Source organism: Coregonus clupeaformis, chromosome 20 (genome assembly GCF_020615455.1).
Source record: "Coregonus clupeaformis isolate EN_2021a chromosome 20, ASM2061545v1, whole genome shotgun sequence".
Lineage (NCBI taxonomy): Eukaryota > Metazoa > Chordata > Actinopteri > Salmoniformes > Salmonidae > Coregonus > Coregonus clupeaformis.
In genome coordinates, this window is record NC_059211.1 from 63,937,257 (window position 1) to 63,952,965 (window position 15,709).

Below are 15,709 nucleotides of genomic sequence, written 5' to 3' on the forward strand. Positions count from 1 at the left end.
CATAGAAATGTCGCATTGGCCTTATTTTGGACAGATTTTAGCGAGTGAAACCTCTTGCTTCGCCTCTTCCTCTATTTTTTACATTTACATTTACATTTTTGTCATTTAGCAGACGCTCTTATCCAGAGCGACTTACAGTTAGTGAATACATATATATATATATATATATTTATTTTTTTATACTGGTCCCCCGTGGGAATCGAACCCACAACCCTGGCGTTGCAAACGCCATGCTCTATCAACTGAGGATAAATCCCTGCCGGCCATTCCCTCCCCTACCCTGGACAACGCTAGGCCAATTGTGCGCCGCCCATGAGTCTCCCGGTCGCGGCCGGCTGCGACAGAGCCTGGATTCGAACCAGGATCTCTAGTGGCACAGCTAGCACTGCGATGCAGTGCCTTAGACCACTGCGCCACTTAGGAGACACTCATAGACTTGAAAGGTTTACACACACACCAAGCCCCTCCCCCTGCCTCTCACGCCAACAAAGTTGAGAGATCACATCTTGCTCTCTGACGAGCGGTTTCAACTCGCTATTTGCATTTGAGGTTTGGTCAAACATTATTTAACTGTAATGGAGTAGAACTTTTCAAATTATACCCTTTTTATGTCTCAACTACTCAAATTGCGCGCAGAGCAGACACTACTAAAACGAGAGTATTAATGAACATTGATTCTGGAAAATGAATGCTCAGTTTGTCGCACGCGGCATTGGTACCACGTACCGTTAGCAGTATTTTAGCCAAAGACTGTTATACTAGCTGTCTAGTCTGTGTTTTATAAATGTTCAATAAGCATGAAACACAATTATATAAGGAATTGGCAACTCGTTCTCATTCTGAGAAATAAGGTAGGACACTTGATTTCAACATCTGAACAAAGTGGACAGGCTAACATGCTTTTCAAACAGTTGGAGACAGACAGAAGGGTGTGTTCATAACAACTCAACTGTTCAACCTTGTTAGCTAGCAAATAGATCCAAGTTGGCTAAAGTTGAAATATAAAGATTAGCTGGCTAATCACTAGCACGTGGGCTTGAGAGATTGTTGATGAGACCAGAGTTAATTTTCTATAGCCTAATGCTTGCTACAAGAAGTTAGTCATTAATAGTGAATGTGCATTATGCATGGTTCTAGTTCAATTTGTAACAAAAAATGGCATTTTCATAGACTTGAAAGCCAAATCAGTGATTACTGCAAAAAAAAGCTGGTTAAACTATTTTGATAAGATAATTAAATTATTAGTGGGTCTTATTGTTGTGGAAAGCTTATATTTAGCCTAGGTATAACTTCTCAAGCCCTGAATTCATTAGATTATTGCTGACTGTTTGAAATGCAGTGTATTTGACCTTTAATTGTACAACAACGCATATTTAGAGAAAGCATTTTAAAAAATCTCTATATATATCGTGAATCGCCCATAAGTTAGAAAACATTGAGATATGACTTTTAGGCCATATCGTCCAGCCCTAGATCCAGGTCTCTCTCTCTCTCACACGTCTCCAGTGTTCTGACTGAGCCCTAGGGGTCCTACGGGACTCTGAGCTGCTGTCCTATAACAGGCCTGTCAGCATCACTCCCAGCCACTGAATTAGGCAATCCATCTCCACCCGGCTATCCATATTAATTATGAATCAGTGTGTATCTGTTGGGGCTGTGACCGACAGGCCGGCTTGCATAGCAATGATCACCCAAAGTGGGGGACCCATAATGTACTGTGTCCAAAAAAAAAGAGAGGGTTTGGTGATATCTGTATCAATGCTTTATTAAAATATCACTTTCTGGGAGAAGACAGACACTCTCTTTTTCTCTTTATATCATTGGTCCATAAACAATAAAACATCTTACTGTAGGCCTATAGACCACTTCATTGTATAACATAGCAGCAGTAAGCTGCATTGATACAACAGAGAGAGAGAGAGAGCAAGGGAGAAAGAGGGAGGTGTGGTGGTATTATCAGGATAAGAGGAAGAATGGAGAGGGGGCAAGCAGAGCCAAAGGTGGCAAGGGGCTGTGTTGTGTGTGGGCATGCAGCCAGCCAGCCCTCTCCCCCTTCCCTGACTTCCTTACCCACTCTACCAATCCCCTGGCCTCCTCTATACTCCCTCCATTCTTCCCTCTCTCCTCCCTCATCCATCCCCTGCCTGTCTATCTATCCTCCAGGCCAAAGCCCTGGAGCATCCCTCCCTCCACCTCCTCCCTCCCCTCCATCTCTCCCCCTTCACTCCCTCTTTCATCCACTGTCTATCTGTCCTCTAGTCAGGGCTCTAGGCCCCAGCCCTGGAGTCTTCCCCTACCTTCCCTCCATCAATCCCTCTATCTCTCCATCCCTCTCTCCTTCCCTCCTCTCTCCTACTTTTCCCTCCCTTCCCCAATCCATCCATCCCCTGCCTATCCTCCAGGCCCCAGCCCTGCGGAGCCCCCCTCCATCCCTCCCTCCTGATTCTGCTCTCTCCTTCTCTCCGGGGTCCCCTTGGTGCGGCATGGCGGTGTTGGCAGAGCGTGGGCGCAGGCGGCACACAGACGGGTGCACAGATGGGCAGCAAGCTGCGCCGGGCGGCTAGGCACACCTGCTCTCTCTACTCAGAACCCACTGCTGCCACTACGCTCCACACACACGCAGGCTTCTGCCTGGTTTGACTGGCACAGTGCATTGTGGAAACACACATGCACACAAATGGAGAAACGCACACAGACGTACTCATAGGCAAACACACACATTTAGGATGGATCATTTCTCTTTTGTCTGGGGTCAGAAGCTTTTAACTCAAACAGGAGCAGTGTTATAGGGCTTATTGACCTGCTAGTACAGGGTCCTTAGTCACACTGTCAGGACCCCATCAAAGCAGGGGTGTCCATACAGACTGCCTGCAGAGAAATATATATTTTTTTTATCCATTGATATGACGTGGTCTTATAAAAAAGAAAATAAATGACTAAATGATAAATAAAATATAAATAAATAATAAAAGAGAAAAAAACTGGAAAAAGTAATAAAATAAACCAGCTAAAATAATAAACTGGGGAAATAAAAAATAATATAATGAAACCCTGGAAAATAAATATAATAAAATAATGTCCAATAAAGAGCAGAGTGAACATCTGTGTGGGATAGCCAAGGGGATTAGGAGGGGTTGGAACATTTTTAAGCGCATTAAGGATTAAAAAAAAGGTCAGAATGTTTAGCAACATACCCATAAACCTCTTAAGCGAACCCAATTGGGAGGCTTGAGTACCGCGTTATCTTGTGTTTTGGGGAAGAAGTGGATGGAGGGAGAAGGGATGGATAGGGGGTGGGGGGGCTGAGGGATGGGGGGGGGAGAGAGAGAGTTGACGTGGAGGCAGTACTGTGTTATCCTGTGTTTTGGGGAAGAGGGAGGGATGAAGGAGGTAGAGGGAGGTAGAGGTGGCATTTGTGAGGGGAAGGGGAATCTCTGTGAATACGCACTGACACACACACACGCACACGCTGGTAAGACGTACAGATGGCCATGCACTTAATGGCGCTCACTTGTGGTTTTCACATGTTGGAACAGAGGAGCGGCTTTACATTACATGCATTAAAATAGCAAAGTGTGTGTGTGTACACTCATTCACAAGGACACTTCTCTGCCATGCCCTATAAAACATCTGGCCAGCTGTGGGGTGTTCTTGGTTTTGACTCCACTTTCCCCCCCTCCATCTTATTTATAGACGTAAGTGTGTGTGTGTGCATAAGCGTCAGTGTGTGTGTTAATCTGAGTCAGTGTGTGTGTGTGTGTTTTAATCTGAGTCAGTGTGTGTGTGTGTGTTTTAATCTGAGTCAGTGTGTGTGCGTGTGTTTTAATCTGAGTCAGTGTGTGTGTGCGTCAGTGTGTGTATGTGTGTGTTTGTTGTGAGTGCTTAGTGTTTAATCTGGGCTATTTGGGCATTATTCTGCCCCTCAGTTGACCGTCTGTTAGTCCGGCCGGGCTGCTCAGTGTGACAGAGTGGCATGGTCTGTCTGACCTTTGTGACCCCAGAGGCCAGCTGGTCACCACCACCGGTCAGCGGTCAATGGGGATTAACATAAACATAAACACTGAAACACACACACACTCAAAGGTCAACAATCAACAAGGCTTAACACCGAACACAGCAAGGGGGAGGGGGGGGGACTGGAAGTGGAGAGATATTTGAGCTAAATTAAGAGAATCTTTGACTATGTACAGACTCAGTGAGCATAGCCTTACTATTGAGAGCCTGCCGTAGGCAGACCTGGCTCTCAAGAGAAGGCAGGCTATGTGCCCACTGCCCACAGAATGAGTTGGAAACTGAGCTACACTTCCTAACTTCCTGCCAAATGTATGACCACATTAGAGACACATATTTCCCACAGATCCACAAAGAATTTGAAAACAAATCAAACTTTGATAAACTCCCATATCTGTTAGGCGAAATACAGCAGGGTGCAATCACAGCAGCAAGATTTGTGACCTGTTTTGATCTGTTTATTTATTTTCCCTTTTATACTTCAACTACTTGCACATTGTTACAACACTGTACACAACCAATAATATAACATTTGAAATGTCTACATTCTTTTAAAACTTTTGTAAGTGTAATGTTTACCAATGTTTCCATTGTTTATTTCCCTTTTGTTTATTTTCTATTCCACCTGCTTTGGCAATGTAAACATATGTTTCCCATGCAAATAAAGCCCTTTGAATTGAATTGATATTTGAACCACAGAGGAGGAGAGGTGAGTTGTGTGAAAGTGAAGGTTAGGGAAGAGAGGTTAGGGAGGAGAGGAGAGGAGAGGACAGAGGAGAGGAGGAAGGGGAGAAAGAGGAGGAAGCAGAAGGAGGACAGAATGGAGAGACTGGTGAGAGAAGGAGCAGAGGAGTGGAGAAAGAGAGGAGCCACAGAGGGAGGAGAGGAGAGAGAGAGGAACCACAGAGGGAGGATAGGAGAGGAGGGGGAGAGAGGAACCACAGAGGGAGGATAGGAGAGGAGGGGGAGAGAGGAACCACAGAGGGAGGATAGGAGAGGAGGGGGAGAGAGGAACCACAGAGGGAGGAATGGAGAGGAGGGGGAGAGAGGAACCACAGAGGGAGGAATGGAGAGGAGGGGGAGAGAGGAACCACAGAGGGAGGAATGGAGAGGAGGGGGAGAGAGGAACCACAGAGGGAGGAATGGAGAGGAGGGGGAGAGAGGAACCACAGAGGGGGGAAAGGAAGGTTGGGGAGGAGAGAGAGAGTGAGTGAAAAGAGAGAGAGGGTTAGGAAGGAGAGAGAGAAAGAGAGAAAAAAGAGAGAGAGGGTTAGGAAGGAGAGAGAGAGAGAAAAGAGAGAGAGGGTTAGGAAGGAGAGAGAAGAGAGGGTTAGGAAGGAGAGAGAGAGAAAAGAGAGAGAGGGTTAGGAAGGAGAGAGAGAGAGAAAAGAGAGAGAGGGTTAGGAAGGAGAGAGAAGAGAGGGTTAGGAAGGAGAGAGAGAGAAAAGAGAGAGAGGGTTAGGCAGGAGAGAGAGAGAAAAGAGCAGACACAGTGGGGGGTATGTTAAGGCCATGAAGGCTTACTGTATAATGGTTGTGGTGGGGCTGTGGGATTTCACAGGGGCTGTGGTGGGAATAATATGGGGATATGGGGCGGGCTGTGGGAATGGCTGTTGATGTGTGTATCATGGGGCTTCGATGGGGGAATTGGGAGCGAGGAGATATACAAGACTGTCAGTGTCTAAAGCCATGGGACTGTCAGGGTTTGTGGGGACTGGTGGGAATATGGGACTGGGACTGTTTGGGTCTAGGGACGCCTGCTTTACATCAGGCTTCATGAAACTCCATTGGGGGAATTTGGGGAGGAGCAGGACAGGATTGTGAGTGTGTAAAGGGACTATTGGGAATTTGGAGGAACTGGAGGACTTTATTGCTATAGCTGTGGGCGGCTGTGTATGTACAGTCAGGTCCAAAACTATTGGCACCCTTGATAAAGATGAGCAAAAAATACTGTTTCAAATAAGTAAAACAAATACTGAGCTATATTGTATGCTCAAAAAATGGGAAAATTATATTAAAGATTCTTATAAATAAAAACAAACAAAATTAAATCTGCATTATCATTATTTTTTTCCAATTAATCTCAGTTTAAGGAACTGTATTGTGGTCTTCCATGGCTTCCTGTTTCACTGGGGTATAAAAATGAGGTAAGACGCATGTAAAAGCCCTTTGTCATCCATCACCATGGGAAAAGGCAAAGAACTCACAAACGAAAAGAGACAAATGGTTGTTGACCTTCATAAATCAGGCAATGAGTACCAAAGCAACAGTGGTAAACTTGCCTGGTAGAGGATGCATGTGTATCTTGTCCTAACGCACAGTGAGGAAGATGGTTCGGGAGGCAAAGAAAAGTCCAATGGCCACAGTTGGAGAATTACAGAACGTGGCCACATCTTCTGGTCACCAAATCTACAATTAGATGCCACCTCCATGTCAAAAAAAAATATATATATTCGTATTTGTCACATGCGCAGTCTTATGGCTTGGGGGTAGAAGCTGTCTCGGAGCCTGTTGTTCCTATAGCCGATGCTTCAGTACCGTTTGCCGGACGGTAGCAGAGTGAACAGTCTATGGCTGGAGTCTTTGGCAATTTTTCGGGCCTTCCTCTGACACCGCATGATATATAAAGGTCCTGGATGGCAGGGAGCTCGGCCCCAGTGATGTACTGGGCTGTCCGCACCACCCTCTGTAGCGCTTTGCAGTCGAGGGCGGTGCATTTGCCATACCAAGCGGTGATGCAGCCAGTCAAGATTCTCTTGATGGTGCAGCTGTAGAACATTTTGAGGAACCCGAGGTCCCATGACAAATATTTTCAGCCTCCTGAGGGGGAAGAGGCGCTGCTGTGCCCTCTTCACGACTCTGTGGGTGTGTGTGGACCATTTGAAGTCCTTGCTGATGTGGATGCCAAGGAACTTAAAGCTCTCGACTCGCTCCACAACAACCCTGCCGATGTGGATGGGGGCGTGCTCTCCCCTCTTTCTCCTATAGTCCACGATCAGCTCCTTGGTTTTACTGATGTTAAGGGAGAGGTTGTTGTCCCGGTAACACTCTGCTAAGTCTCTGACCTCCTCCCTGTAGGCTGTTTCATCGCCGTCGGTTATCAGGCCTACCACCATCGTGATGTCAGCAAACTTGATGATGGTGTTGAAGTCGTGCGTGGCCACGCAATCGTGGGTGAACAGGGAGTACAGGACGGGACTAAGCACACAACCCTGAGGGGCCCCTGTGTTGAGAGTCAGCATGGCGGAGGTGTTTTTTTGCTTACTCTCACCACCTGGGGCCGGCCCATCAGGAAGTCCAGGACCAGTTGCAGAGGGAGGGGTTCAGTCCCAGGGTCCCTAGCTTGGTGATGAGCTTGGAGGGGACTATGGTGTTGAACACTGAGCTGTAGTTTATGAACAGCATTCTCACATAGTTATTTCCCCTCTTGTCCAGTTGGGAGAGGGCAGTGTGAAGTGCAATTGAGAGCGCGTCATCTGTTGATCTGTTGGGGCAGTATGCAAATTGGAGAGGGTCCAGGGTGTCTGGGATGATGGTGTTGATGTGTGTCATGACCAGCCTTTCAAAGCACTTCATAATTACAGATGTGCTTCAGGGCGATAATCATGTAGGCAGGTTACCTTGGAGAACAGGGACAATGGTGGTCAGCTTGAAACATGTTGTGATTACAGACTTGGATAAGGAGAGATAATGTCCGTGAAGACACTTGCCAGCTGGTCTGCGCATGCTTTGAGAACGCGCCCTGGTATTCCGTCTGGCCTTGCGGCCTTGTGATTGTTAACCTGTTTAAACGTTTTGCTCACATCGGCCACAGAGAGCGAGATCACACAGTCATCCGGAAAAAAGGCATTTCGCTAGTTTGGGAGTTCTGCATCGCTGGGCAACTCACGGCTGGGTTTCCCTTTGTAATCCGTTATCGTCTGCAAGCCCTGCCACATACGACGAGCATAGGAGCCGGTGTAATAGGATTTCACCTTCCTCCTATATTGTCATTTTGTTTATGTCAATAGGCTCTTTGGAAGGGTTGGCCAAAAAAAAACATTTTTTTGAGAGCAACCAACAAATGCGAACGCCTGGAGTTTGCTAAACGGCATAGGCGCTTGGATTGGAACTGGTGCTTTGGTCGGTAGACATGAAAATAGAGCTCTGGCCACACACAACAGTGGTGGGTTTGGTGTTGAAATGAGAATGCATAGCAGAAAAGAACCCCATACCTACTGTAAAATATGGTGATGGATCTTTGATGTTATGGGGCCATTTTGCTACCGCTGGTCCTGGGGCCCGTGTTAAGGTCAACGGCATCATGAACTTACCAAGTACCAGGACATTTTAGCCAAAAACCTGGTTGCCTCTGCCAGGAGGCTGAAACTTGGCCGCAAGTGGATCTTCCAGCAAGACAATAACCCCAAGCACACATCAAAATCCACAAAGAAATTGTTAATTGACCACAAAATAAACATTTTGCAATGGCACCCCATTGAATTAAAGAGGGCAGTCCATAAGCGCAGACAAAGGATATGAAGGATCTGGAAGGATTCTGTATGGAGGAATGGTCTAAGATGCCCCAATGTGTTATCCAATCTCATAAAACATTTTAGAAAAAGACTGTGACATTATTCTCGCAAGGGGGGGTGGCAGAGTATTGAAAACTGGAGTGCCAATAATTTGACACCTATATATTTTTGTCTTTCTCTGAGCAATCGTATTAGCACCTTTTTGTTTTTGTTGAAAAAAATAGCATACAATATAGCTCAGTATTTGTATTATTTATTTTATACGTACGTTTTTGCTCATCTTTATCGAGGGTGCCAATAATTTTGGACCTTGGAGGTGTTGTGTGGTAGGCTGTGGGGTTTTGGGGGGTAGGAGTAAAGGATGTTAGGGGAGCTGCAGGGGCATGATTTGGGGCTGTGGGGGAGGGCTTTGGGGGGCTGTGGAGTACAGATAAGAGGCCTGGATGTGTGTCACACACACACACACTGGGGGAGGCTAGGGGGCTGGCTGCCTCAGTGCCTGCAGCTGGCGTTGTGGTGATAACCAGCAGGCAGCTCCTTCTCTGTAGTGACGTAGAGATACACCCATGTGGTACTGATTCAGAGTTCACCAGCAGTTATAGTAAGGCTAGCCAGGCTAAAGCTACCAGAGACGTAGAATCAGCTGTGCTGTGACGGTCACAGTGTGACCACTTCACCAGAGTGGGGTTCTAGGGTGGGGTTCTAGAGTACTGGGGGTGATGTTGAAGGGGGTTGTCAGTGGGCCTGTAGTGTTGGCTGTCCTGATACCTCTTATCAACTCTGATAGGAACAGAAGCTCTCTGTTTGTCACGCATGCTTCTTCAATCACGCCAATATCTGGGCCAAGGACCAGGTCCACTAGCCTACAAATCACTCACATCAAAGTACATTTACTGGTGATTGACTGAGGGGAATCTGTTGAATCAATTTGTATCATTCCAGAACCCCTGACTGGGTTGAGGGTTCTGTTTGCTGTGTTTATTCAGTTAAATAACTTGAACACCTACTGCTTTCCATTGGATTGTAGCTCGGACACACACACACACAATGTGCTGTACGTACCGTGTTGGAGAGTCAGTGCTTCTTATTATAGATTCAAGAGGCGAAACACAACAGGAAGAAAGTTCAGTGGACGCTATTTTCTTTCTTAACAGTTTTCGTTGGCCAACATATATGTTTACTTTGAGTGTGTGTGTGTGCAAACGGTTGTGTGTGAGTGGCGTCAGCTAGCTGGAATGCTTCGCTACCGCCAATGCTAAAATGGCTGCCAAGCCATAAGATGGCTGCCAGGAGCAGCGAGCGAGAAAAGATAAGAGAGGAGGAGAGTCTGCAGAAGGGAGGAAAAAGGAGCTGCTTCTATTCCTCTCTTTCTGTTCCTGTCCCTCTCTCGCCTTCTCTCTCTGTCCCGTTCTGTCCCTCTCTGTCTCAATCCTGTTCTCCTCTCCTCTCCTTCCCGTTCTCTCTCTCTCCCTCTATCTCTCTCCCCCTATCATCTCTCTACTTCGCTCTTTCTTTCTCCCTCTCTCTCTCGCTCTCTCTCTCTCCCTCTGTTCCTCACTTTCTCCTTACCTCTCTCTCTCCTCTCCCAGTATTAGTAAGCACTGAGACAGGTCTGTTTTTGTTTCTACTGACTAATCTTGTGGCTTAGTGTGGCGAGGCTGTGCTGTGTGTGTGATTGCGTGCGTGTTTGCATGTTGGCATCAGTCCTCCCCTGCTCTGTTATCAACTACATGCTGCAGATAAACACCTCCGTTAGTTAGGCCTGGCTGTGGCCCTGCAGATGTCATGCCCACACCACTGGTACTACACACACACACCGGAGATAGGGCTGGAGCATACACACACAGACGCATTCACACACTACATTATAAACCGGTTGGTTCGAGCCCTGAATGCTGATTGGCTGAAAGCCGTGGTATATCAGACCATATACTGTACCATGGGTATGACAAAACATGTATTTTTACTGTTCTAATTACATTGGTTTCTAATAGCAATAAGGAACCTTGGGGGTTTGTAGAATATGGCCAAAATACCATGGCTAAGGGCTGTATCCAGGCACTCTGCGTTGTGTCGTGCTTAAGAACAGCCCTTAGCCGTGGTATATTGGCCATATTCCACACCCCCTCGGGCCTTATTGCTTAATTATACATAGACTACATTCTGTGCATGGACATAGACCACAAAACACACACATGCCAGATAGCACACAGTGCATAAACAAAGAAACACACAGGAATCACCAATAGTACTTTCTCTGTGTCAGCCTTGGTTCTCCACTTTGTTCTAATGGATCAGTTAGCCTGTAATGACACATGCTGCAGGTTAGGGAGTCTTTACTGGAAGACTTCCCCTGTAACCTCCTCTCCCTTGTGGCTGTAATCTCTACTCTAGTCCCTGGCTTCTGCGGCCTACCAATGCCAAGAGCAGTACTAAGGCTGTGACAGCTGTGTGTGTTGTGTGTGTGTGTATGTGTGTCTGAGTGTGTGTGTGTCTGAGTGTGTGTGCGCGTGTGCATGTGCCACTGCTGTCTCTGTCAATCTCTAAAGGCCACTGAGTTTCCTTCACCTTTACCACACTTAGCCTTAAATCCCCCTCCCTGGGCAGTAAGGATTGCGCTGTCAGCCAAGGGGGTGTGTGTGTGTGTGTGTGTGTGTGTGTGTGTGTGTGTGTGTTGGCGCCATCTAGCATCTAACAGCGCAATCATATCCCTCTTCTTAATCTCACTTTATACCTCCTTGCTGGTAGGGTTTTAGGCTGCATAAACAGAACACCTTACACACACACACACACACACACACACACACACACACACACACACACACACAGAAAGACATACTCTACACACAAACAGTAAATCTGAACACCTTGAGACAGGAGTTGGGGGGGGGGTAGGAACATTAGGAACATTCTGTGACATTGATATATACAGATAAACACTGTATACATACAAACCCTCCTTGACCCTTAGTGAAGCAATCTCTCTACTCTTCTCAAATATCCCATCTGTCAGTATAGAATCTATGACTGAAGTTCAGAGGGGCTCCAACACCTCCTGCCTTCCTCTTTCCTCACATACAGCAGTTTACTTTGTATCCACCACAGCCAAGCTAAATCTTCTCCTCTCCTCTTCTCTTCTCTTCTAGAATCTGGACAATCAGACAGCTCCAGCCAACAAGGAGACACAGACATCAAGCCACCGCCCAATGGTAAGAGAACACTCACACACGGACACACGCACACACGCATCCACACACACACACACACACATCCTAACTCTTCCCCTCTCTCCTCTGCAGGGCACCTGAGTTTCCAGGACTGCTTCGTCACCTCAGGAGTGTGGAACGTGGCTGAGCTCGTCAGGGTGTCACAGAGTGAGTATCTACCCCTCTCTTATCCTCTATCTCTCTATCTATAGCTCTATCTCTCTATCTATAGCTCTATCTATAGCTCTATCTATAGCTCTATCTCTCTATCTATAGCTCTATCTCTCTATCTATAGCTCTATCTCTCTATCTATAGCTCTATCTCTCCATCTATAGCTCTATCTCTCTATCTATAGCTCTATCTCTCCATCTATAGCTCTATCTCTCTATCTATAGCTCTATCTCTCTATCTATAGCTCTATCTCTCTATCTATAGCTCTATCTCTCTATCTATAGCTCTATCTCTCTATCTATAGCTCTATCTCTCTATCTATAGCTCTATCTCTCTATCTATAGCTCTATCTCTCTCTCTATAGCTCTATCTCTCTATATATAGCTCTATCTCTCTCTATATATCTCTATCTCTCTATCTATAGCTCTATCTCTCTATATATAGCTCTATCTCTCTATCTATAGCTCTATCTCTCTCTCTATAGCTCTATCTCTCTATTTATAGCTCTCTCTCTCTATCTATAGCTCTATCTCTCTCTCTATAGCTCTATATCTCTATATATAGCTCTCTCTCTCTATCTATAGCTCTATCTCTCTATATATAGCTCTATCTCTCTATATATAGCTCTATCTCTCTATCTATAGCTCTATCTCTCTCTCTATAGCTCTATCTCTCTATATATAGCTCTATCTCTCTATCTATAGCTCTATCTCTCTATCTATAGCTCTATCTCTCTCTCTATAGCTCTATCTCTCTATATATAGCTCTATCTCTCTCTATATAGCTCTATCTCTCTATCTATAGCTCTATCTCTCTATATATAGCTCTATCTCTCTCTCTATAGCTCTATCTCTCTCTCTATAGCTCTATCTCTCTATATATAGCTCTATCTCTCTATCTATAGCTCTATCTCTCTCTCTATAGCTCTATCTCTCTATATATAGCTCTATCTCTCTATCTATAGCTCTATCTCTCTATCTATAGCTCTATCTCTCTCTCTATAGCTCTATCTCTCTATATATAGCTCTATCTCTCTATCTATAGCTCTATCTCTCTATCTATAGTTCTATCTCTCTCTCTATAGCTCTATCTCTCTATATATAGCTCTATCTCTCTATCTATAGCTCTATCTCTCTCTCTATAGCTCTATCTCTCTATATATAGCTCTATCTCTCTATCTATATCTTTCTCTCACTTACCTTCTCTCTCTGTTTCTCTTATCCCTTACTCTTTCTCTCCATACTCTTCCAATGTTCTCTTGGCTGGACGTTTGTTCTTCAAATTCCACAATCCGTTTTTTTCCACAATTTACTGTCTTCTAAATCTCTCCTCCTCCTCCTCCTCCTCCTCTTCCTGTGTTCTCCCAGCTCCTGTAGCCACAGCGTCTGGTCCTAACTTCTCCCTGGCTGACCTGGAGAGTCCTGGCTACTACAACATCAACCAGGTGGCTCTGGGGCGACGCTCCCTTGCATCCCCCCCTTCCACCAGGTACATGTAGGTCTCACTTAAATTAAGTTCCCTCCACTCTATGGTTCCTAGGTGAAACAAACAGCTTAGCCATCACAAAAGGTTCCACCCACTCAAAGGTTCCTAGGTGAAAAGAGCTGCCCCTCCACCAGACCTGGGTTCAAATAGTATTTGATGAAGGAAAACAAATACGATTTGAACCCAGGTCTGATATCTACAGGCTATACTCCATAGTATGTATGTGGGACATTGTAGACCGTCTCAGTTGATAACCGTAATGAGTGTTCTTGTCCATTCCATCTCTGAGAGTTCCATCTCTTTCTTCTCTCTCGTTGTGTCTCTCTGTCATTCTGGTCTTATAAGTGTGTGATGCTCTCTGCCCCCCCCAACCCCCCTATCCTTCTCTCCATCTCTCTCTTTCTTTCTGTCTTCTCTGGCACTGTAGGTCTGAGGTCGAGCTGTACGCAAACCTTCCACGGAGGTAGTTATTCTGACACACACAGTCACACACACACACACACACACACATACACACACTGTCCTGCCGACTATACTCAATACAAACTCAGCAAAGGTCCAGTGCTCACATCTCATATCCTTAAACGTACTCTCACCCACATCAGCCTTTTAGGTTTGCCTCTGTCTCTGTTTTCCACCCTCTCCTTCCTGTCAATTTCTACTGTTCTCATTCTGCTGTCCTCATCCTCTGCCTGGACTCTCAATGTGACTTCCCTGGTTAAATAAAGGCTGAATACAAATAAATACTTTGTAACTGGGAAGGTGAATTCATACGATGGTGTGCCTTGTTTCTGTGCTTTATGCCTAAATTATATAGAGTGTGTTTCTGTCCCAAATGCATCCTGTTCCCTATATGCTAAATGGCATATTATTATTATTATTATTATTATTATTATTATTATTATTATTATTATTATTATATAGTGCACTACTTTTTATTTATTTATATATTTGTATTACTTTTATGACAGTGCAGGAGCAGGGAGACAGTAGTGGGAGACAGTAATGAGGGAGTAGGTGGGAGACAGGAGCTGGGAGTCAGTAGTGGGAGACAGGAGGAGGGAGACAGTAGTGGGAGACAGGAGGAGGGAGACAGTAGTGGGAGACAGTAGTGGGAGACAGGCGCAGGGAGAGAGTAGTGGGAGACAGTAGTGGGAGACAGGAGCAGGGAGACAGTAGTGGGAGACAGGAGCAGGGAGACAGTAGTAGGAGACAGGAGCATGGAGACAATGGTGGGAGACAGTAGTATGAGACAGGAGCATGGAGACAGTAGTGGGAGACAGGAGCAGGGAGACAGTAGTGGGAGACAGGAGCAGGGAGACAGTAGTGTGAGACAGGAGCATGGAGGCAGTAGTGGGAGACAGGAGCAGGGAGACAGTAGTGGGAGACAGGAGCATGGAGACAGTAGTGGGAGACAGGAGCAGGGAGACAGTAGTGGGAGACAGGAGCATGGAGGCAGTAGTGGGAGACAGGAGCATGGAGACAGTAGTGGGAGACAGGAGCAGGGAGACAGTAGTGGGAGACAGGAGCATGGAGACAGTAGTGGGAGACAGGAGCAGGGAGACAGTAGTGGGAGACAGGAGCAGGAAGACAGTAGTGTGAGACAGGAGCAGGGAGACAGTAGTGGGAGACAGGAGCAGGGAGACAGTAGTGGGAGACAGGAGCAGGGAGACAGTAGTAGAAGACAGGAGCATGGAGAACATGTGGGAGACAGTAGTATGAGACAGGAGCATGGAGACAGTAGTGGGAGACAGGAGCAGGGAGACAGTAGTGGGAGACAGGAGCAGGGAGACAGTAGTATGAGACAGGAGCATGGAGGCAGTAGTGGGAGACAGGAGCATGGAGGCAGTAGTGGGAGACAGGAGCAGGGAGACAGTAGTGGGAGACAGGAGCATGGAAGACAGTAGTTGAGACAGGAGCAGGGAGACAGTAGTGGGAGACAGGAGCATGGAGGCAGTAGTGGGAGACAGGAGCAGGGAGACAGTAGTGGGAGACAGGAGCAGGAAGACAGTAGTGGGAGACAGGAGCATGGAGATATTGGTGGGAGACAGGCTAAGGGAGACAGTAGTGGGAGACAGTAGTGTGAGACAGTAGTGGGAGACAGGAGCATGGAGACAGTAGTGGGAGACAGGAGCAGGGAGACAGTAGTGGGAGACAGGATAAGGGAGAAAGGAGTGGGAGACAGGAGCAGGGAGACAATGGTGGGAGACAGTAGTGGGAGACAGGAGCATGGAGGCAGTAGTGGGAGACAGGAGCAGGGAGACAGTAGTGGGAGACAGGAGCAGGAAGACAGTAGTGGGAGACAGGAGCATGGAGATATT

The 15,709-nt window shown here is 46.4% G+C and overlaps 1 protein-coding gene across 14 annotated transcripts in view; it reads left to right on the top strand.

The window, feature by feature from the left end:
• LOC121553920 (nuclear factor 1 X-type) overlaps positions 1 to 15,709 on the top strand; it is a 153,935-nt gene that overhangs the window by 112,142 nt on the left and 26,084 nt on the right. For 8 of the 14 annotated variants that reach the window (XM_045205698.1, XM_045205705.1, XM_045205702.1 and 5 more), the window contains 4 exons: positions 11,672 to 11,734; positions 11,825 to 11,899; positions 13,271 to 13,397; positions 13,816 to 13,851. In XM_045205698.1, coding sequence (XP_045061633.1) covers positions 11,672 to 11,734; positions 11,825 to 11,899; positions 13,271 to 13,397; positions 13,816 to 13,851 — 301 coding nt within the window. The remainder of the gene's footprint in view (positions 1 to 11,671; positions 11,735 to 11,824; positions 11,900 to 13,270; positions 13,398 to 13,815; positions 13,852 to 15,709) is intronic. The other 6 variants (XM_045205709.1, XM_045205700.1, XM_045205710.1 and 3 more) reach the window with 3 other exon arrangements.